Source organism: Neolamprologus multifasciatus, chromosome 23 (genome assembly GCF_963576455.1).
Source record: "Neolamprologus multifasciatus chromosome 23, fNeoMul1.2, whole genome shotgun sequence".
NCBI classification, from domain to species: domain Eukaryota; kingdom Metazoa; phylum Chordata; class Actinopteri; order Cichliformes; family Cichlidae; genus Neolamprologus; species Neolamprologus multifasciatus.
This window is the reverse complement of record NC_140460.1, coordinates 38,252,499-38,276,534: the sequence shown is the minus strand read 5'-3', so window position 1 is coordinate 38,276,534 and position 24,036 is coordinate 38,252,499. Positions and strand designations below refer to the sequence as shown.

General features: G+C 39.5%; 1 protein-coding gene across 3 annotated transcripts in view; it reads left to right on the top strand.

Annotated features, from left to right (window-relative positions):
* LOC146492154 (voltage-dependent L-type calcium channel subunit beta-4-like) overlaps positions 1 to 23,266 on the top strand; it is a 30,046-nt gene extending 6,780 nt beyond the window's left edge. The window contains exons 1-13 of one of the 3 annotated variants that reach the window (XM_085151324.1): positions 616 to 1,134; positions 6,639 to 6,809; positions 6,956 to 7,078; positions 7,174 to 7,301; positions 10,959 to 11,035; positions 11,515 to 11,534; positions 13,160 to 13,240; positions 14,262 to 14,320; positions 14,544 to 14,653; positions 14,760 to 14,911; positions 15,830 to 15,925; positions 16,238 to 16,423; positions 18,502 to 23,266. In XM_085151324.1, coding sequence (XP_085007450.1) covers positions 1,090 to 1,134; positions 6,639 to 6,809; positions 6,956 to 7,078; positions 7,174 to 7,301; positions 10,959 to 11,035; positions 11,515 to 11,534; positions 13,160 to 13,240; positions 14,262 to 14,320; positions 14,544 to 14,653; positions 14,760 to 14,911; positions 15,830 to 15,925; positions 16,238 to 16,423; positions 18,502 to 18,765 — 1,512 coding nt within the window. In that variant the 5' untranslated portion in view covers positions 616 to 1,089 and the 3' untranslated portion in view covers positions 18,766 to 23,266. Of the gene's footprint in view, positions 1 to 615; positions 1,135 to 6,638; positions 6,810 to 6,955; positions 7,079 to 7,173; positions 7,302 to 10,958; positions 11,036 to 11,514; positions 11,535 to 13,159; positions 13,241 to 14,261; positions 14,321 to 14,543; positions 14,654 to 14,759; positions 14,912 to 15,829; positions 15,926 to 16,237; positions 16,424 to 18,501 lie in introns of those variants that run through there. The other 2 variants (XM_085151321.1, XM_085151323.1) reach the window with 2 other exon arrangements.
* Positions 23,267 to 24,036: the final 770 nt, after the last annotated feature.

Genomic DNA, 24,036 nt, shown 5'->3' with positions numbered 1-24,036 from the left:
TGCAGGTCTCATCAGTAACACCTATGTTTTTGCACCATTTCAAATGAAAAGCGTTTGTATTCAGTTGCCATGAAAATGGTTCCTTTTTAGTAATAACATATTATTTAAGCATTAACTGCTGACTGTGTGGAGAGGACTTGAAACCACATTTAGGCCTTAATGCCAGGAAATTATTTATAAATATAAAAGTTACATTAACATTTACAGAAATAAGGAGATAAGATGTGTTTGGACTGTGATACCCTAAAAAATAGAAAATACTATGTCTTTAGTAATTATTTTAAGTATTTGTTAACAAAAGATTGGCTCAGGTTTAATCCAAACCATTCAGTACCTGACTTTTATTCTATTTTAGTGGTATTAGTGGTGTAGATGTGTCACAACCACATTAATTCTCAAAAGAAAATGAACTTCCATGAATTTAAATCCATGTTTCTAATAATGCTCCTGTTATTTTAGCTATTTAGCTATTTTGTCTTTCTCTGGAGAATAAATAAGCAGAGTGAGAAAGAGAGGTAGCAAGGAAATGGAGGGTGCTGATCCCCCATCCCCCTCCCCCGATCCCTGCTACCTCCCCGCACTAACAAAAAAAAAAAAAAAAATCAAGGAGAGCGCTCATCCAAGATGAGTGGACAGCCAGTCAGCCAATCAGCTTCTTGCACATTGGCTCTGTCATCAGGCTTGGATATTGAGGAAGGATCCACTGCTCTGCTGCTGCCTCTGCTGCTCTCGCTGTTGTATATGTGTGTGTGTGTGCGAGGAAGCCTGATGAAATGAAATGCCAGGATTGGGCTACCTCCAGGGAGAGCCTCTCCATCCTATAACGTGAGCCAGCCAGCAGCACTCTGGGATCGGGGAGAAGCTGCATCCATCAAGTGACGGGCCTCCGGAGGACCAGGCGTGATCCAACGGGAGGGGAGATTTTTTTTTAAATCATTCTTCTCTGCTGTGGAGAGAAGGGATTGTTGTCACCCCCCACATCCATCCTTTTTTTAAATCTGGGGCCCCCTCCTTCCTCGTCCGCCTACACTCTTTTTGTTTTTTACCCCCTCGTTCTTCTAGAGGCGCTCACTGGAATATCAAACCTCCATGTATGACAATTTGTACCTGCATGGATTTGAAGACTCGGAGGCGGTGAGTGTTTGGATGGGTGTGTGTGAGTCTGCTTTTGTGCTCTCAGCTGTGTGTTTTTTGATGGAAGTAGCTCACTGCACACATATATACACACATATAAGGCCTTCGATGGGTAAGCCAACAGTACAGTGTAGCGTGATCGTGGGTTATGCTTGACTGGGAGGGGGTTGGGTGGGTGGGTGTTAGGCAGATGGCTTCTGATGTGTGACATTCACACTGTTGTGTGTCTGTGTGTGTGTGTTTTGCTTTATCTGCATGTGTAGTTGTGCATGTGATGGCAATCTGCCTATAAAGCTGTAAGATTGGACGTCAGGAAAGCATCGGATCCAGAAGGAGCCATTTAGTGCTCATCACACTCATGAGGTGAACCAAGCCCAGATTCAAAGATTCAAAGATGCTAATCACTCGTTTCTCCGCTCTGATAGCTCCTCAGTCCCACATTTGACTTTCTCAAAAATTGTCGAGCTGAGTGTTTTTTTTGTTTTGTTTAATCTGATCGTGCCACTGTGTGCTGTAAGGGCTCTGACGAGGCTTGGCGAAACATGCATCGTGATGTCATGAAGTGGATTCTGATGCTGATGAGTCACATGCTGAAGCTACTCCATTGGATAATAGCTCAAGTGCTACAGTGCACCCTCAAATCTTCCGCACAGATACATGAGATTGAGTTGAGCAGTGATGCAAAAATCATATCGGGGGAAAAAAGACGTTTTTATATGAAATTGGTGGACTTGTGAAAACCAGATTATGAGACACATGGTCAAGATTAAAAACTGCAGAGACTAATGTGTTCTGACTTTTAATCTAACATTTAGACATTGTGCCCAATGAAATGCATCCTTATAATGCAACTCTGTCATTATTTGCTCCTTTCTTTCTGACTTGATACCCTGAAACTGAAGCTCAGGCCTCCTGTTCTAAATTAGCACTTCGCCTCCAAGTTAAAACTGAGATAACCCAAATTATATCATTATGACATCAGCAGGGTTATTTTCCCCCAGACCTGACAAAACTCCCTTTAGAGCCACAGATAACACCATGTAACAGCTCTCACAGGCTGAGGGCGAATAAACTGTACAGATGGACTATGTGTTTGATACAGCTGAAAAACAGCCAGCAGGAACATAGTGATGTGTTTGTTCCTCTGTAATCTTTTTGATCTTGGAAGTCCTACAAAAACACCCAGTTAGTCTGGGATGGGATGCTTACATTTCAAATGAGCAGCGTGCTGAAGTCAGGCCTTGCCACTGCTGGCTTGTAAAAAAAACAGCAAAAAAACAAAACAAAACAGAAAGTGCTTAGCTGTGATGACTAAATTGATTGATCTTCTTGGGAGTAATGGTCTTCCTTAATTGAATCATCATTAGTGGCTGATTGTTTAGATTAAAACAGCAGAAGGAAGCACTTGATCCAGTCGTGTTTGAGCAAAAAATGTTGCACTGAAGGAATTCCTACTGGGTGGCTGGATGAACTGCTGCAAGCCTAGCGGGTTTTTTTTTGAGGCTCTAAGTGAAAGAAAAAATCCTGACAGGTTGCAAAAAAATGGACCACCGATATCCTGTATCAGATGTAAGGGATACGCAAGCAGGTGCCAAAATTTGTAAATTAAATGTACACGAATAGCATGCTAATAAGAAATTTCAGCATAACTGGTATAAAAATGTTCAAATATCATCCAACAAAGTGACAAAAGCTCCTTTTCTCTGTCAGCAAACTACCTAATTAAGTACTTGAAGAAGATGACGACTTCTTATGCGCTGGCGATTGACATGCTAACATTAGCTGCAGGTCCTTTGGCGAATTTGGCTTTTAACCTATCAAATATTCTCCACTTATCAGCTTTTAGAGATATCATTATTTTGTGTTTAACCAGGTGTTTCCGACAGGTTAGATGCATTGCCCTGACCAGCTTTGCATTTTGCACTACAAATGCTGCCGAGAGCATAGAGTCTGCATCGAGTTTTGTTACAACACCTGCTTTCAGCTCGGCACTGGCACCATTACCTTGCATTTGTTCTTCAACACATCTCAGGGGTCACGTCACGTGGCCTCCGATTCTTCTTCTCTAACTCAGATCTGCTCTGTAGGTGTATAGGGGGAAAAAAGTCAGGACAGTATAGTATTGCAGTAGTTGCACAGACACCACATAATGATATTTTAATAAATACATTAACATACACTAACAATACCATTAACCAGAGATCTCTTATCCACCATTGTCCTGAGATAACATTAGCCAAGCAAACTGAAATTAGATTGGCTCAACTGAAAAAAAAACCATCCAACAGTGGACACATTTAGCTGAACAATGCTACTTTCTAATTTGGAGCAAGCCAACAGCTCAGTCACACGAGTAAAACATGACAGCAACTGCTTTACATCTAAAATAATAATAGATGGCTGTCTGATTGTATTGAATGTTGTTTTACATATGGGTACATAGGGTTCTGTATATGTAGACAGCAACAAATATGTAATAAAAAAATGGTTTATGACAGTGAATTACTGCATTATCAGAAACAGATTACATGTAATCGCCAGCTTGACCCCAATCAATTGCAGACTGTTTGTCTTATTAAGCGAGGTTTTCGTCACAGTGTTGTTATGTTTGGCATTTGGCATTTTTTTGGCCCAAAAAAACAAAAGAAAATCTGAAGTGAGATAACTTTATCTTATTAGACAAAACAGGTATTAACATAGTTTAACTTTAAGGACATAATTTGGATGGTGGTATTGGAGTAACATCGTATCGTGGGGTGTTTGGGGATTCCCACCTTTAGTGCTGTGGTTACTTGGTAGTTTTGACCCAACCCTGCTGATTAGAGGTCTTCAGTTTACACAGTGTGTTTGGTCTGTAAAACAAGTCATGGGCAGATACTTGCATGTGTTTGTCTTATAAAAGCAAACAAGGTATTACTGTTTTAACTGCACCAAGTAAGCGAGCAGAATCGACAGTCATGTTTGTTAAAAATAATTAACAGTTAAAAACAGTTTTAGCAAGCTTTTTTTTTGTGGTCACATGACGTTTTCATTGAGAACCTTACAGCAAGGCCTGCACATTAATTTAAAAGCAGTTTATATTTAGTTTATATTTCATTTTCTTATTTTGATATTCTTTGGTTTTAATAGTCCATAGTAGCTTTATTTTTTCTGTAGGGAAAGGTGTTCTACCAGAAAAACCAAAATGTTGCCATGTGCATAAATGTCTGTGGTTATGTTTGAAGTATTTTCTGTAGCTATGTAGACTGTAGTTTGACTAATACAGTTTCATGATTGTATGGGATGATTGTTTCAGATGAGTAAAAAATAACTAGAAGACATCTCTCACTCTCTGAGAATTAAATGCATGTAGTCATGCAAACTGCTGACAGCACAAGAATAGAAATCCACTTTGTCTGAGATGCTACTGGCAGCCTACTCTTTTTTTTAAATATATATATATCGTTGATTTTACCTGTTCTGCATTCAGTGTGCCAAGCCACCACTCAGTATTTGGCACTGTGATTGTAAGCTGATGCGCATCGAACTCCAAAACTTCAGCAAGTTATCCCATAAACAATTTATCTTTATGGTGCTTAGCAGCTCAGATGCTTTCAGATAAAGCTAAAGCACATCCTTGTTTTGAAACGTGTCCTCTATCATCATGTGACTGAATGAACCTCAGAGCCTTTGTGCTTTTTTTTTGTCTTTTCAGAGAGAAAATTCAGGTCATTCGGGTGCATCTGTCCACACTGTTCTAACTTTTTCTTTAAAGTCCTTGATATAGGGACAGTGTTTCGCTGTGCAGAGATGTTTTTTTTTTTATTCTAGAGGCCTTGAGTGTAGTTTTCATTTTCTTTAATAACCCTATCAGGAACAGAGTGCTAATATTAGTTTGGATTAGCCATAACTTGATAACAAATTTAAAGCACTGTGACTATTTCCTGTTCTTGTTTGGCAGCAACTCTTGCTCTAGAATAGTTTTGCCATCTTTAAAGACAACACACTCCCAACATACACCCATCAGGCATAACTTTATGACCGCCTGCCTAATATTGTGTTAGTCTCCTTTTTGCCACCAAAACAGGTGTGCTGTGGTATCTGACACCAAGATGTTAGCAACAGATCCTTTAAGTTCTGTAAGTTGGTTCCTTCTTCCCATAGTGCATCCTGGTGCCAGATATTCCCCAGGTAAGCGACTTGGTCCTCCACATGATGTAAAAGAAAATGTGACTCACTAGACCAGTCTACCTTCTTCCAGTGCTCCATGGTCCAGGTCTGATACAGGCGTGCCCATTGTTGGCACTTTGAGCAGTGGACAGGAGACAGCATGGGCATCCTGACTGGTCTGCAGCTATGCAGCTCCATGTGCAACAAACTGCGATGCAGGGTGTATTCTGACACCTTTCTGTCAGAACCAGCATTCGCAGTTTGATGTACAGTGGCTGTATCCCAATTCAGGGTCTGCAGCCTTAAAGTACGCAGCCTCAACGATCCTCAAGGGCCGCGTACTCAAAGACCGCTAAGGCTGGAAGTGCGAGGCTTGTGAAATGGGACGGTCTAGCCTCCGTTGTGCTGCCCAGGTTGCCTAGCAACCATGATACTAACAGCTGGAAACGTTTCATACAGCTTTGTTTGACAGAAATGAAGGAGAAAATCTTTTGTTCATTTGTTTGTTTGTTTCTACATGAGCTTTGATCATTCTCTGTAAGATTAAGCTCAGCTATTGAACGGCGTATATTTTAAAGTAAAGGCTGTAAAACCAAGTTAGTACAAACGTCACTAATGTCACATAACTTTGCCGACATGTGGCCAACAGGAATGTTTTAATGTTCTTCGTTATTAAACATTTGCACATAAATAAGTGACATAATATTCAGTACTTACTTAAAGTTTACTCTTCGGGTGCCCCTCATCCGCCGTTTTTTTTTCGGCAAAATTATCCACACCCACTGCCGTGCTATGCATTCTGGGATATGTTGGGCCACGAAGTCTACACCGCCACGTCCTTAAAATTCAGGGAAATTAAGGATGCATTTGAGGGCCGCATTTCGAGCAGCCTTCGAATTGGGACAGCCTTCGTCGCGTCGCGGTGACGTAATCGGCCTTAAAATGCGGCCTTTAAGGCTGCAGACCCTGAACTGGGATACAGCCAGCAACTTGTCTGTCTGATCACATGGGCCAGCCCTCTGTACCCAATCATCAGTGACTCTTGGCCACCGCTGTTCCTTCCTTGGTCCATTTTTGATAGATACTGACCACTGCAGACTGGGAAAACCCCACAAAAGCTGGAGTTTTGAAGATGCTCCTACTCAGTTGTTTAGCCATCACAATTTGTCCCTTGTCAAATTTGCTCATATCCTCAAACTCATCAACTTTGAGAACAAAATGTTCACTTGCTCTCTGATATATCCCACTAACAGGTGACCTGTCAGTGGCCATAATGCTATGCCTGATTGGTGCACTTATCAAAAGATGTATCCAGTCTGTATAGTTCCAGTAATCTCTGTGATTTCTTTTCGTAGGGATCAGCTGATTCATACACTAGCAGACCATCAGACTCAGATGTCTCTCTCGAGGAGGAGCGGGAGGTGCAGGCTCAGGTCCAGAGCCAGAGCCCAAGCCAGAGTCAAGGACCGGGACAGAGCCGTCAGGAGAGGGAACAGCAGGCTGCCGTTCAACTGGAAAGAGCCAAGGTAGACAGGCTGTGACAATGTTCATGCTAGTTTATCTTTATTATGGATTTTTTCCCAGATCAATAAAAAGTCCTCAAGTCCGTTAGAGTAAGAAGTTTTTAATCATTTTAAATATACTTTTCTGAGCTTGTGTTTCCATCCTTTAGAGTAAACCTGTGGCATTTGCTGTAAGGACCAATGTCAGCTATTGTGGCGCACTGGATGAAGATGTTCCAGTGCCAGCCACAGCCATCTCCTTTGACGCTAAGGACTTCCTGCACATAAAAGAGGTTAATGTATTTGTATTAAAACATCATAACTACGGCATATATGTGATGATACAAAATTCAATTTGATCTGATCCCTTTCATGTTTGCATCTTCAGAAGTTCAACAATGACTGGTGGATCGGTCGGTTAGTGAAAGAGGGTTGCGAGATCGGCTTCATTCCCAGCCCTCTGAAGCTGGAAAACATTCGACTCCAGCAGGAGCAAAAGAGAGGACGAGTCCAAGGGTAAGTAGCACAAAACCACAGTCGTCGTCTCATTGTTTTCCTCACGTAAATCAAACCTTACTTGATCACACAAACGTTAACGTAAGCACAAAAACCTGGCGTCTAATGTGTTGAGTAACAATAAGACAAGGATCATTTAAAGTCAACTTTGCACCAAAATTGTAGCATTTTTGATCGCAAGAAGCAAACATTATTCAGATAAACCAGAATTTGGTAGATTTTGTAGCTTCCACTGAGCGCACTACTTCTACGTGTTCTACTTGCCAGATTTTTTTAAAGCAAAGTATTTAAAATCTCATGAATCTAGCTAGATGATATTTTATTTAAATGCATATATTGCTAGGAATGAGAATGAGGTAGCATGGAAATAGATGTCGTCAGTAATTTTAGATCATCTTTGGATAAATCATGGTTATAAACAGGTAGAATTGCCCAAACAAACAAACAAAAAAGACAAATTAAGCTGAGAGTTGTACAGTACATTTTGGTAATAATTTAATTAACCTTTCCTGTGTGAGGTTTCGTTGTTTTTCTTTGCTTGACAGTGAACTTGCCATCTTTGTGTTTAGGATTGTGTTAATGGGACACAACAAGACATTTAAGCAATTCAACTTTTATATGGAAGTACTGTGGACATGTTTTCAATTTTATCAACATAACTTTTGTTCAGCTAATGAGATAATCAAATTGCTCTGAAAATACTGTAATTAGTTGGGGGTGCAGAAAGGGAAGAGGTGCCGTGGGAATTTTGACTTGTCTTAGCGATGGAAATGGTGATTGATTGCGATCCAAAATGCCAGTTTATATTAACAACCTGAAATGATTCCTTTATCAGCTTCACACCTTTGAATATTTTGATGCAATACTCTTGACACAGCCCCTGAGACTGCTGTTTAACCAATACAGAAGTTAAAATAATTTCATCCTATATAAAAGCATGTAACTTCTCCATAAAAGCCTCGTCATCTGTTTGACTGTGTTGGTGTCTCACTGTGATTTTTTTATTTTTATTTATTTACTCTTTAAAGTTTCCTTTGACTCTTTCGTGACTCATGCCCATTTACTCCGTCCTCTCCACTCGTGTCGACTGTACCAGTCCAGCGGTTTCAATAGCTGTAATTAGCACACCTATCAGCCTTCGAGTTTCCTTGTGTGTGTGTGTATAATGTGTCTTGAATGTTCTGTCATCCAGAGTTTGTACAATAACTCACAGGCAGTTCCCCGAGCCTTGCTGCTGAGTTTAATACTAATCCTACTCGACTGGAATGCTGAAGCTTCACTTAACAGCGTGGCTTCTGTGGCTTTTTGTCATCGAACCTCACAGACAGGGAGAGACATTCGAACCCCCGTTAAACAGGACGACTCTGTGTCACTGAAAAATAGGACCACTATGTTAGAGATTTTTTGACTTACAGAGATCCTGGACAGTAAAGCATCTTGAAAAGAGATACATTTTTATTCATATATTTTTGTAGTATTTGTTTTGTTTATGTCGTTTACTTCACGGATTTATTATTATTGTTGAGTAAAATCACTTGTAATTTGAAGCCATTTTTTACTGCTTTACATATTAGTTAAAATTATAGGTCTACTTTTATATTATTTATACTTATTTTATGTTGCATTATAGAAGTCTATAGTTATAGAAGAAGTTTTCCTAAACTGTCAGATAATGCACAGCAAGCAAAAAACTGAAAATCTGATAAAATCCAGATGTTTTTGATTTAACGATTAACTAACACGGGGGACTCATGCATTAACAGAGCACACATACAATAGGCTTGCCACGTATTAACCATGTAACACCTCTAAGTTTTGAGTGCACTTTATTAGGTACACCTTGTTAGGTGGAGCCCGGGATGGGCTCCTTTTGCTTTCAGAACTGCCTCAATTATTCTTGGCTTAGGATAACAAAATGCTGGAAACATTCCTGATAGATTTTGGTCTATATTGACTTGACAACATCACACAGTCGCTGCAGATTTGTCAGCTGCACATCCGTGATGGGAATATCCCGTTCCATCACCTCCCCAAGGGGGTTGAGATCTGGTGACTGTGGAGGGCATTTGAGTACAATAAACTCATTGTTATGTTAAAGAAGCCAGTTTGAGCTTTGTGACATGATGTCTTATCCTGCTGGAAGCAGCCATCAGAAGATGGGTATACTGTCGTCATAAAGGGGTGGACATGGTCTGTAGCAATACTTAGGCAGGCTGTCGCATTTACATAAGGATCACTTGGTACAAAAGGAAACACACTGTGCCAGAAAAATATCCCCCAATCCATTACACAACCACAACGCCAAGTTCTAACCAAATGCCAAACCAGAAATCATCAGAGCAGATCAAATCTTCTATTGTCCAATTTTGATGAATTGTAGTTTCTTATTCTTACCTGACAGGAGTAGTGTCTGGTTTGGTCTTTGGGTGCTATAGTCCTCCTGCTTCAAATTTTGCCATGTTGTCCATTCAGAGATGCTCTTCTGCAGACCTTGGTTGTAATGAGTGGTTGTTTAAGTTGCTGTTGTTCCTTATCATTTCTGAGCAGTCTAGCCATTCTCCCCTGACCTCTGGCATTTTCACCAAGAAAGAAGGTGCTTACTGGCCCTTTGAACATGAACAGTCACATTTAAAATCACTTAAATCACCTTTCTTGCCTAGTCTAATCCTCGCTTTTAACTTCAGCAGGTTGTCTTGACCATGTCTAAATATATCCATATGCTGCCATATAATTGGCTGATTAGACATTTGTGGTAAAGAGTGTTTGAAAAGGTGTACCTAATAAAGTGTCTGCTGAGTGTATAATAGCTGAATAACAATGAGCCTCATACTCTTTTAAAAATGGACATCTGTAACAAAAAGCCAACCTGAGATGAATTCCCAAGTTTCATGAAAATTCTTTTAGTTTTAAAAGAAGATGCAACTTTCACTCAGCTTCTGTTTAAATTATTCACTGTATATTTAAAAAAAGAAAGAAAGTAACTTGAAAAATTCTTGAATTAATAATTGTTAATGCTGTGATTAGTTTTGCCATACTTAAGATGATGTAAATATTTGAGGAAGATGTGAAGTTTTATGGGGGAAAATTCAGCAGTGGACCTAAGTGATGACAGAAGGGGGAAATTCCAACTTGGGCAACAAGCAGACACGAGAGGAGACTCAGGAGAAGTAGGTAAAAAGATATGCGAACTAAATGCACACCAGGGAGAAGGACAACAAGAGATGAACTCAATCAGAGAGCAATAAGGGCAGGAAAAGAACAAAAGCAGGAAGTATAAACGCAGTCACATAAATTTCAAAATAAAACTGGAATCAACTATGCTAAACACAAAGAGTAAAGCCAAACAGACAATCAGGAAGACACAGGAAGGAACACAAAGAGAAAATGAAAATACTTACAGTAGAAACTATTAGAAAAATTAAAAAAAAAAAATGGGAAACTACAGAGACTTGTGTTACGGTGTTCTGATGTTTAAGGTGGTTTAGCTGATTAAATATTAAATTAATTAAATGTTTATTATTATTAGTTTTAGTTTTTATTTCAGTCTTAGCATACTATAGATTTTTTATTTATTTATTTTTTTTTTAGGTTTCAGTCCTTTTCTGAATTAATACTGTGGGTTTTTTCTGTCTTTCTTTTTCCCATTGTCTTTTCCAGTAAGTCTGGAGGGAACTCTTCTTCCAGTGTGGAGGATGAGGTTTCTGCCTCTATCCGACCACTCATATCCTCAGCAGGTGAGAACATCGGACAGGGGGAGAGGGCTTTTAATAGCCAGCTGCCAGCTTAGAGCCAAGCTTCTCGGCCACAACAACATAGAGAAAATAAGACTCTAAAACCTTCCCATGTCTCTGCGTAGAGCATAAGTTCAGAGTTGTTGGTACATTTTCCCATGATCCTCCTCTTCCTCCAGTTGAGGACTGCAGGCGCTCTGAGACTGGGGCTTACCACAGTGTGAACCCAACGACAAGACTATGACCCCCCCTCTGAACTGCACTCATGTGACTTTGTGAATATAACCTTAGGACAATAGAACTGCTTTTTTTTTTTCTATTTTTCATATTATAGTTATCCTTGGTAGGTTTCATTTGTTATGGCTTATAATGGAAAGTTGCATATGTGAAGCATGTTGGAGTGTTTCTGAAATATTCTGGTGACTCCTCCTGTGGCAGCAGCTACTGACATCACTGTCGCTGTCTTCTCTTTCCTCCTACAGGAAAGCAGAAACAGAAAGTGGTAAGTTGGTGACGGTAAAACACACTCATATACTATTCACTCAATTCTTGTTGTTGTGACAGGAACGGGTAGCATTTAGAGGAAGTTACAGTAACATAGCGTACAATGCTTCAGTCTACTGAAATATCCAACAACAAGTTATAATGATTCCTGTGACGCCAAAATGCCATCACTGCGCAACATAATACATTATGATAGGTACTTTACAATAAAACAACTGTCTCTGCTGTGTGGATTAAATATGAAGCCACATGTGGTTACTTAGTCTTACTGTTGCATAAAGGAGAGGAAAATGGGGAAAATGGTTGACCTGGCTATACTACTACATATATAACAAGCATGGGAATTTATGCATCAGGCCATTTTTGCAGAAATATGTTGACTGAGTGCCAAAAAACCCAATCAAACCAAAGGCCAAGGAGTTCAAAACCAAGTAATCTAATCTAATCTAATCTAATTGAATCTAATCTAATCTTGTAAATTATATAAAAGTTGGGATCCAAAAAAACTTACCTGAAACATATCTCATTATGAACATTGTTTACTGTCAGCTGATATACTTAGAGAGAGACAGTGTAATAGATCATTATAAATTGAATTAATATCTGAATTTTGTAGGCAACTGCATATGCTATTTGGAAATTCAACCACCCCTGAATGCTTAATGTGAATCAGTCTCGTCCATTTACATAATTTTAAGATGTGCAGTTGAAAGATCTTGGTTTGATTCCAGAGAAAGTTAAGCAGTGATGTTAAAAGACTATGCCATGTCACCAAAAGTATTATTAATATAAACTTCAATATTTTTATTCACCACAAAATATACCGCAATCTGATATTGTTATTACCTTGTAATGCACAGTTTTTGTTTAATAAAATGTGGCTTTTAACTGCGTGAACGATCTACACATGAAATGTGTTGGCTTACATAACTAAATGATACCAAGTGTTTGCTGTTTTGAGTTGTACTGTGTCGTGGTGGTACCTTTATTGTGAAATTGGGTTCAATTGTAGTTTTGTGAGTGTTTGGGCAAAATCTGTGTACAGTGGTCATTTATGTAGCAAATGATAAACATTATCATGCATTAACCACATTTTGTAAGCTAACATGTTAAATTAACGTTTATTTGAGATAATGTGTTAGATTTTTTTTGTAAAGTTGAGTAAAGTTGGGACAATCTAAAAGTATTCTTAATATTCTTATTTTTGCTTCAATTGTGACAAATTAACTTACCATTTGCTACATGCCCTGACATGGCAGTAAACCAGCTTCCCATTTACTACGTGTGGTTGTGTGTTGAGCTGACTCTGCAGTCCAGAAACCCGTTTCTAGGCAGACGTTTCGCCTCGTCACTGTAATGAAAGCATAGGTATAATAATGACGGCTTAGCTTTATTTAGTGTTGCAGTAACTCATGATGGTGAACCAGCATCAGCGAAAGCAGGTCCTGCCCTTAATGCAGCCATCATTATCACACCTGTGCTTCTCCTGCAGTGGCGGAGCCACGGCGTCTGCTACAAAAAAGGTTTATCGCAGCTGTCTGCTTTGCTTTTTCGTCAGTCTGTTGTCTCTTGTGGTTTTATTTTTGTCAGCCTGAGTGTACCGCTGCTTCTTTGTGTTAACAGACGGAGCACATCCCCCCGTATGATGTGGTTCCCTCCATGAGGCCTGTAGTTCTGGTGGGACCCTCACTCAAGGGCTACGAGGTAAGCTGCCTGCCTCTACAGCCGAATGAACAATCGGACATTCTCACATTAAAAACAAACAAACATGAATAATCTGAATTTAATTACAAATTGGACAAGAAATGAGATGACTCCTGTACATTTTTCACTGAGTCCCCCAAAATAGCCTTCTGTTGGCACTGTTAATTATGAACGTGTCATCGCCCACGTAACATCCAGATTGCAGCCAGACTAGCGAGGAGACGAAGAGTTCAGATAAGAATATGTTGAGTAATTGGCAGATTTTTGGTTGTTGCTTCCAATACTGCTGATAATTGTGGCTTGTAGAAAAAGCAGAATACTAGAACTGCTTTGAGGTACATCTGCAGTGCCAGTTATGGGACTGCGAATACTCCTCAATGATCACCAGCTTGTAGCTAGCTGTGTCCGTCATGTCCGTTTAGTGCTGGGAAGTCTAGACTGTTCTCAACTGTGAGCTGTGAGAGCCAATCAAAACCTTTCAAAGTAAAACCTAAAAGCTACGAGTGTCTGAATGCTGACTTGTGGAAAGGTTGTTATTCAACAATGTTTTTATGTTAAACAATTAAAAATGCTTTCACTGTTATGTAAAATTTTTAAAATGTAAACGTCTTGGTGCTCTAAAGTATATTTGTACAGACAAATTATGGTCAGTTATTACAGTGGTGCAGGGTGCATGCCTTTTACCATGTTTCCTGTTTTAAAATACCAATTATAACAACAAATATCATAGGTAAATGAAAAGAAAAAACTTTATTCATAAACAACAGTACATTTCATTGATTTATGCTGCGTTTGGTCACATGGTAACTATCTAAGCTGATGAGGTCATTACCATATTGCTTGCTCAGATGGGGCATCCGACATCATTATGGTTTTTTTTTAGCAGCAGTAAAGTGCCATCTGTCTTGTTGTCCTGGATTTGCCTGATGGATGGTGGCTTATTCATACTGAGGATCACAAAGCACACAAAGCCATATTCCGAGATTAAGTCCCTGACCAATTTTTCATTTTTGCTTCGCAGGTAACAGACATGATGCAGAAAGCACTATTTGACTTCCTCAAGCACAGATTTGATGGCAGGTAAAGACAAATTAAATGCACACTTCTTAGGAAGAACTATAGAACTATTTTAATTCTAACATAGTCTTTATTCACTCCCAATAAATGGTAAGTAAAATATAAAGTTACTTGCAAGAAGAAAAAAATATGGAGAGTAATTCTGATTGGTCCTTTTTCTTCTCTGTGCAATCTTCAAAATCGAGTCAGTGCCCTGGTTAAAAAAATTATGTCTTCTTTGTTACAGGATAACTATCACACGAGTCACAGCAGATATATCGCTGGCCAAAAGGTCTGTTCTTAACAACCCCAGTAAGAGGGCCATCATAGAAAGATCCAACACTCGCTCCAGTTTAGGTGAGTTTCACGTATATGTTGACTGAGCTATAGTCTGAAACTGTGAAGTTTAACTGTAAGTAGCGAGAATCATGCAAACGTCTAATGTCTGTCTTTGTCCCCTTAGCTGAGGTGCAAAGTGAGATTGAAAGGATCTTCGAGTTGGCCCGCTCCCTGCAGCTGGTGGTTCTGGATGCCGACACCATCAACCACCCTGCCCAGCTTCTCAAGACCTCCCTGGCCCCCATTATCGTCCATGTTAAAGTCTCCTCACCAAAGGTACTCGGATCATAGTCAGACCTTCAAAGAGGAAGATTTTTGTCGCACTAAGAAACATTTTTACTCTCTCTGATGGGTTTATTATCAATCAGGCCATGGGTTACAAAGTTATCTAATCAAGGCTGGACAAAACAGGAAATTAAGCATATATGATCTTCACAGTGACTGTCCAACAGAGTCATTCAGTTGGAGACAAACATCGAGAACAAAGGTAATGGTGTCTCTGTTAGGCTCATGTTGTTTATCCACGGGTGTTACAGCTCATCACAAGCACAGTGTTACCTCAAAACTAGCATGAAGTCCTGTACTTTTAAAGCCTCTGATGAACACACGTGTGTGTGTTGGGGGGATATAAATCTGCACTTTGGCACTTTTGCATGGGAGAGTATGTCTTCTTCACCTCCTCCCTCAGCACTGGGACTACAACAGTAACCACTTTGATCAACTGTCTGTCTTTAGGATTAAGTTTAATCAGACTGAGAATCTGCTGTTTACTGTTTGCACGTGTTTTACACGACATCTTCCTAGCATGCTTTTCTACTGTTGACCAGTAAAACTGACCAGTGTACAGACAAACCAGGAAGAAGCAGCAATATTATGCGTATAGCATCACTGCATTACTGAGGTCATGAGTCCTCCAACATGTTTGGACTGTTAGTTTATTTCAACCAATAATTGTTACTTGTTTTCATCACATTTTGGTCATAAAGGTTCTGGCTTAATGGTGATCATAAATAAATATTTTGAGGCTAAATTTGACACAGTTTAACCCCATAGGGTATAATATTTATTTGTAGATGTAAACATTATTAAAAATCCCAAATTCTCAGAAGAAGGTGCAGATGATATGAGCAGACAGTTCACCCAAAACTGAGATACTTTTGGTTTCTTTGTGTGCGTTTCTGCTCTTTCATCCAGGTTCTGCAGAGGCTAGTCAAGTCCAGAGGGAAGTCCCAGAGCAAACACCTGAACGTCCAGCTCGTGGCAGCAGACAAACTAGCCCAGTGTCCACCGGTAAGCCAACTTTCTCCTCCTGCGCTGGCTTGTGTGACTCATTGTTCTCGTACTTTTACAGTTTCTGTATTTAAAAAGTTGCCCATAAACTTTGTTTTTGCACTCCCAAACAAATGCATCTTAAGGTCAAACAAGAGTCAGGGAGATTTTTATGTCTTGGAGAGCAAAAACTGAAAGCATTTGTATTTATTGAAGCCGTTGATATGATGTTTATTATCATTAGTCCTTGTGCTAATGTACATTCATAGCTGAGCCTCACATACAGTATAAGAGTGCACATCATGTATTCCACGTGTCCTCTGATGCTAACAGGAAATGTTTGACATCATCCTGGATGAAAACCAGCTGGAGGACGCCTGTGAGCATCTCGCCGAGTATCTCGAGGCATACTGGAAAGCGACCCACACCTCGATGGCGACGCCCCTGAACCCCCTGCTGGGACGCAACCTGGGCCCCACCACACTCACGCCCTACCCCACCAGCATCTCTGGACTGCAGGTACACATCCACCTGTGCCAAAATTATTTTCTTTGACCTTGATGGGTGTGGTTCAGATAATAAAAGTAAAAAGAGTAAACCCAGCCTATTGCCAATCATTTTTACTCATTCTCCTCTTCATTCATGTTATTTAAAAAGAGTTATACCTTCCGAGTTTGCAGCATTTGTTTTTTGAAATAAATTGTTGTGTCTAGTCACAACAGTTGGAGTTGTGGCATTTTGTTCTCTGGGAAATAACAGTTTGTCCATTAAATCTACACCAGAGTGTTGGCACTGTAGCATCCTGCATAATCCAGCTGTTTTATTATCAGCTTAAAGAGAAAGATCCCTGATTTAATGTGTCAACAAAGAAACCATTGATGCTTCCCTCTGATAACCTTGCAGATATGGAGTGAGCTGTTCTTAGTGTGTCTTCAGTGAAGAACCATGAAATGTTAAATATTTTCAGTGGTGCCAGAGCCTAAATTTCTGTCACGCTCAAAAAAAAAAAAATGCAGAAGACTCTGTGTCAATGCAAAAGTCATGTACACATTTAATCCATGTATGTTGACTCAGGCTACGTCCACACGTACCCAGGTATTTTTGAAAACGCAGATTTTTCTATGCGTTTGCACCTTTCGTCCACGCGTAAACGGCGTTTTTGGTCACTGAAAACTGAGATTTTTTAAAAACTCCGGCCAGGGTGGATATTTTTGAAAACTCAGTTTTTGCATTTACGTGTGGACGAGAAAAACGGAGAAAACACAGAAAACGCAGTGTCAAAGGTGTGCGCCTTTTTTGACGTCACACTGTGCGCCACGTTATTGTTTCGGTGAAATGAATTTCTACAATACTGTTACTGTTACTTGTTCTCTCTGCAGTGTTTAAATGCTTACATATACACACACAGTTACTGTCCCTCCACACATACGACTCGGTTCTGCTTCTATGCCCCAGCTTTGTTTACTTTTTCCCACCGAGGCTTCTAGACTTCTGATTGGCCAACATTTCTGCACGGTTAGAAATATAACGCCACCTGTTGCTTTGGCATGTTCCTAGCAGCGTTTTCCTTCATTTCTGCGTTTACGTGTGGACGGGATTATTTTTTAAAACGAAAACGGAAAATCTCCGTTTTCAAAAATACCTGTGTACGTGTGGACGTAGCCTCAGTGTGGACAGTAAGAGACAAGGATAAGCATGTTTATCAAAATGCAAAACTTGTCTAAGTATTTTTACACTATACTTACTGTCATTGTCGCTGTGATCTTTCTTCTCCCTGCGTCATCAGCAACTCAGCACAGTCCCACATATCAGAGAAAGTTAAACCTACACAAGTGTGTCGTTACATTAATACAGTTGGTCAAACTTTTTTGCTTTGCCATGTGTTTGCATGTTATTACTGTCATCTGTTCGCCTAACCGCGCAAATCTGACAGTGCATATTTGATTCAACCTAAATTCTATCTCTGGCTCCTCCTCTTTTTGAACAGATTTTCACGATGTCCATGCTAAGCAAGTCATAATCCTATTTGCTGCAGGCAGTGAAATCTACACCCACTGATAACTCCCCATTAGAAATTGAAAGCAAACACATGTGTGCATTTGTGTGGATACTGTGTTATTAGAGCCCGTTCTCACTCCCGAGGCGTAACATGCCGACGTTTTGTCACGTCCCGCGGCGTTCCTGTGGAACGCGAAAGGAGACCTTCGGCGTTCTTATGGTACGTGGCTGAAATCCAGTGCAATGACGCTCCCTCGGTAATAGACGTTCCAGCCCTGTATTTCAGCCCTAAACCTAACCTTATCCCTAGCCCTAACCATAACCTTTTTCCTGACCTTAACCATGACTGTAATGATGTTAAATAGCGTGTTTCTAAGCGATTTGAAGAAAAAGAGCGAACATGTGTAGATTGAGTCCATACGGTTCTCATATTTCCTCATTTTTCCGAGGTCGTCATTCAGGAACGTGGTGGGTAATATGTTGACGATTTGTCACCTAGCGTAAAATGTTACGCTTTGGGAGTGAGAACGTGTTGGTTATTAGGTCTCTTCCTTTCCTCCTGAGCCTTATCTATGTCCTTGGTATGTTCGTGTGATTAGCAGAGCCAAAGAATGCGACAGAGCAACCACACAGGAGACCACTCGACCCCAAATGAACGTCGCAACCTGATGACGTCAGATGAAAACTACCACAACGAGCGGGCACATAAGGGACGCAACCGCATGTCCTCTGGCTCCCAGCATAGCCGAGAGCAACAGGACGCCTACCAGGACTACCAGGATCCCTATCAGGATGCATACAAGCCACATCGCAATCGCAGCTCACCGGGCAGCTATAGCCATGACTCCCGGCACCGGCTCTGAAAACACTCGTCTCGCCACAGTGGCCCACACGGCCCAAAATTCCACCCAAAATAAACGCTGCAATAGAGCCAAGATGGTCCCAAATTGTACCTTTTTTCCCCCCCTTTCTTTTTGATCTACTTGGCTATTTTTCCTCTTTCAAAGTAAAAAAGAATCACATTCAGGTATTTTCTTTTTAATCAAGCTGTCAGGGCAAACCCCCATCAGTCAACAGTGTGAGTAGTGAGGAGGTTCAGGCCAACATTAAAAAAACTTGTAAAATTTCTTTAAGTTTCTGGGACCTTTTTGGGATTTTACTAACATAATGCTCAGCAGATGTGCAACACAGTGCTTGTTGCCGGTGTCAACAGTCTAATTATGGATAGTAGTCAGATGGTGATGATGTACTGTATGGGCTTCTGAGTGCCTGAAGCGTCACACCAGGTCAGATGGAAGCCCTCTGCACACAAACTGCTGAAAGGCTGCTGTCCCCTATCCTGGGCCATGTATAAATCCTCTCTTCATTTAGCTTATTGCATGCTTGTAGTTGATCAACCTCCGCATCCACTTCACTGATATTTTACTCTGGATTCTCCCATGATGAGGTGTAGATATGGAGGTCCAATTTTCACCTCATTGTGGATAGGCGCTCGGTGGTGGGTTTGTGGGTTGGATATGCAGATGATATCTGGCTGCTAGTTTTGAAAACTGGTGCTTCACATTCCCAAACTATTTTGCTATTTGAAAGTCACTTTGAGCAAGGCCAGCTTTTGTGTAGCATAGCTTCAGGATTTTATTTGGGTGAAGACCCTGACCGTCATAAGCAGAACAGACTCTGATGGTGCTGGGATCAGACCTCTGTTACACTGTAGAGGAAGGCAATACTGCTCTACTGCACTTAGAGAGTTAGACAAGGCAATAGCCGAGACTGTGTGATATTGTAGTGGATTACAATAGCAAAATTCTACTTGAGATGCAGTTGATACTGTTGAAATATGGACTGGCATTAAAACCAATGCAGGAGGAGCCTCTTTAGCTGGCTGGGATGTTCTGTCTTGACATTTTCGCCCCTGCCAGCGTCTTGTTTTTCTTCTGTTTGTTTGCTTGTTTGACGTGAAGTTCCATCTGCTGCTGAAGCTACAGGTTATTTTGCATTTGTTAGCAGTAAAATCACAGTTACGTAGAGGTAAAACACACATATGGATGTCGGTTAGCATTAAGTCAAGTCACTGGTTAATCTCTGTCAAAGTTCCTTTTGTTGGCTTTAAGGGGTTGAAATGATATAAATGTTACACGGCAGGATTGGTTGCACCATGTTCGTTCCCTGTGTAGCTGGCATGTTTTCCTGACTGCAGAGCATGTTCCCTCCAAAGGTCAAAAAAAAAAAAAAAAGCCCACTGTAATCAAGTTGGTGTTTGTACAAGTATGAGGCACGTTTCTCCAAAAATAGAAAAAAAAAGAAAAGAAAATGTCCCAAACTGCAGACGAATGATATCTCTGGATCCTTGAGGGTAATCGCTCATTCAGTACACTGAAACGACACAAGCAAATATTTTGATAATTTAGAAAATGTTAAAGTGGCCTGCATGGTATAAAAGTGAAGCCATCTCACTGATAAGTTTCTGTTAGACCAGAAATTTGTTATATATTAGAAAGTGCACTGAAACAACCGACACAGGCTGAACCCTCACAGAAAAGGGCAGTTTGCCCACATGGTGCTTTGTATGGAGCATGAGAGCTGCTGTGTTTGCTAATGATGATCTTAAGTTTTGTTAACAGAATTTGCTGTACATATCCCATTCTTTTAAGAGATAGTATTATCTTGTGATTCTGACTTAATCATCTTACTATTTCCAGATAATAAATGGTACCATTGGACCAACTTTAAGGTTTTCTATTAAAACAAAGTACTTTAAAAGGTATATTAGGTAACATTCAAGTGTCCTATTATAGTTTATGCAAATAAGAGAAAGTCACGAGGATAAAGTAAGGAATCACGTTGCGTGTTATCAGAAGATAATAAGATGAGTAAGTCGTCATGTTGACAAGAAAAACTGCTGGAACATTCTTTATTATCTTGGAAATTTGTGCTCTTTCGATAAAAACTATTGTAAATTTGACAGTTTTTTGGCTTCCATATTTCTCCAGGACCAAAAACACAAAGAACAACCTAAATGCCTGTTTTTGCAGTGTACCTCACAACTTCCTGTATGCGATATGATACATACAGGAAGTGAGTGACACGGCTACATCACAAGGATTCAAATGTTTTCTTTCACTGTATGGAGGACCAAACGTGCCATGTAATTAAATACTAAATTTAAACCATGTTTACTGAGAAATGAATTAAAGCATTAAATATAAAGTATTTATTCCCCCAAGAAAATAAATCAATCAGTAACACTGAAAAACGGAGTAATAACAATCTACTGTAATAACACAGTGCAGTTACTTTTAACTAGTTTGCTTTAAAAATCTATTTATTTTTTAATAAGCTTAGTTTGGTCCCAATCATGGCAAAATTTGAGCTTGGCACACCTGGAGAAATGTGATTTTTAGGAAAATTACCATATGTACAGTAAGAATTAGAATGTGTGTCAAAAGAGTTTTCTTTGGCATGTTAAACAAATACATCTATTCTAAATGTTATTTCCCTTATGACAAAAACGATGTACAGTACTGACTGCTGCAGCACCAAATTAGATTGGTGCCTTATAAATAGCAAATTACTATTATTGTTTTGTCCGAGATCTATACAGAGTGTTCTCATAAACGTTTAATAGGAAGTGGGAGCTGTTTTTAGGCTGATTTTTATTATATTATTATTTTTTTTTTGTTTAGTTAAACATGTTCAATTACGAATAAGTACAATTTGTTCACACGATTTTTCAAATTTGATTCTGGTATGGTGTTCTTTTAAATGACATCAGATGGTGATGTAGCTACAGCACAAAAAAGGATAAGCATGCTGCAGCCACTAGGTGGCAGCATGAGCAGGCCTAATAAAGTCTGTGTTGAAGCTGTAAAAGAAAATTAGCACTGAAAATCTTTGGTTGCTTGTGAGGTGCAGAGTTGTCCAACATAGGACATTAGCTTTACTAAATCTTGATGATATGCACTTCAGCCGGTCAGGAGGAACTTCTTCAAACTGTAGCATCTTTATTCTTTATTTGAATATTCAAAATCTAGACATGAACCACGACACATACAAGAGATATTTAACAGTCCCCAACAGTTCTACAGCCTGAAACAGTTTTGAGCTGTTGGGAGGCCTGATTAGATCATTTGGAGGTTTTTTTTTAGAAAAGGAGGCTGACGTGACATAATTTGACTTTCCCTGATTTTAAGCAGCTCTTATAAATGGATTTAAATGTAAAAGAAGGTGCAGTGGATCACTTTGCATAGATCTGGATAAAAGTGCAGAAATAAATAATTTATGAAACAAATTGAATAGCACAAATGAGTAAGCAAAAACTACAGTGGTTATTGAGCAGCTGTTCCTACAATGTGAATCTGGGATAAAGGCACAGATTGTTTGTTTGCCTTTGTTTCCTGGTTATTTCCATGTTATCCAAATGGGAAAAGAGTGCATAAAACTACTGTTTACAAGCAGCTTATCTGTCTCATTGTGCCCCATAGCATAAAATCCATTGGTTGATTGAACAGCGAGACATTTACCATTCAAAATCAAACCAACCAATGCTGAGCTGGGCTGCTTGAGACAATCAGAAGGGATTTCCTGACCAGCGTCCCACCATTGCTCTCTTTATTAAGAGAAATGTAAGAATGAAACAATGCCACTTTCACTCACAGACCTCCAGACCTGCTTTTCTTTGTTCCTTCTGACTTTATGTGTCAGCAAAAGTTTCTCTGCAAGCAAAATTCATCTTTGATTGATTTTTTTTTTCTCTGACTAAATCTCCAGGTGACCACAAAACACAGGTGTAGAGAAGATTTTCTTTGGTATAATATAAAACACAAAAAAGAGCGAGAAAGTAAAAGAATAAACATTTATTCCAGTAGAAAAATAACACATGAATATTTGCTGTCAATTATTTTTATAAGAGATAAATGTACATAATGTCTTTGAGATGCGATTTGCTGTATACATGTGCTGAAATAAGACGAAGTCAACCCGTGTGGGACAACAGCAAGGTCCAGTATACAAAGTTTCAGTAATGTGCAATACAAGACGGCATGCTGTTTTAAAATGAGGAACTTCATGTACTGTACTATGCAACCGCAAACTGTGTACATCGCTTCATGCTGTGGCTTCTCCAAACACCCTTTTCCAAGCAGCTTCATCTGGACTTTTAGCGGATTTTTGTGTTTCTCTCTGTTTTTTTTTCTGTGGAAGAAGAAAATCTAAGCGGCTAATGCGGTATTGCATGCATAATAAACCACTCTAATTTATAAAAAGGAGTTCAAGAAAAATACATGGAACTGGAGGTGACTGTGTTTCAGCCAGAGCTTCAAGTGACTTAAAAATATTTCTTTTTCAAAATAAAAGAGTCGTTCTAAAGTCGTGTGTTTTAAATTCTTTAAGCAATGTTTCACACAAAAGATAAAAAAAAACCCCAAACATTATTTGTCATCCCGTTAGAAGTAGCAATCAGAAAATGAGTACACTGTAGTGCTGAAGGGATGGATGTGGTCAGCGACAGTACCCAGGTAGGTTGCAGCATTCAAATGAAGCTCAGTTGGTATCAAGGAGCCCAAAGTGTTGAAATTGTTTCACACCATTATACCAACAACAGTATGATACATTTTAGTCCATATTCGCAGTTGATCCACACTTTTATGTTGTTTACACCTAAATCTGACCCTACCATCTGAATATCACTGCAAACATCAGGACCAGTCAACATTTTTCCACTTTACTGTTTTTGTGTGTGAATAGGTGAATGAGCCATGTTGTATAAATTGCTACGAGTTCTCAAGTACAGTAGAAAACCCCCCAGTCCATTTACCTGAGCTGGATTGACTAGGTAATCTCTCATGAAAAAACTGAAAAACTGTAGATGAATTAAACTACATGCGAAAAGGTAATAGCACTTAAAAAAAACACACAACCTTACAGGTATTGAAATTTTACAAAACATAGTTTTCGCAAATGTTAAGTAAATAGTTACAATGCTAATATTTTACCGCTATGTCTGTTTCACATTTTCATCACCTAATTATAACATCTAATCTTGCCTCTGGTATTTTATAAAGAGAGAAAATTAATAGAGAGTAGTGTTGAGTTTGGCTTACTGAGTTTATTCAGCCTCTACGGAAAATTAATCTCAC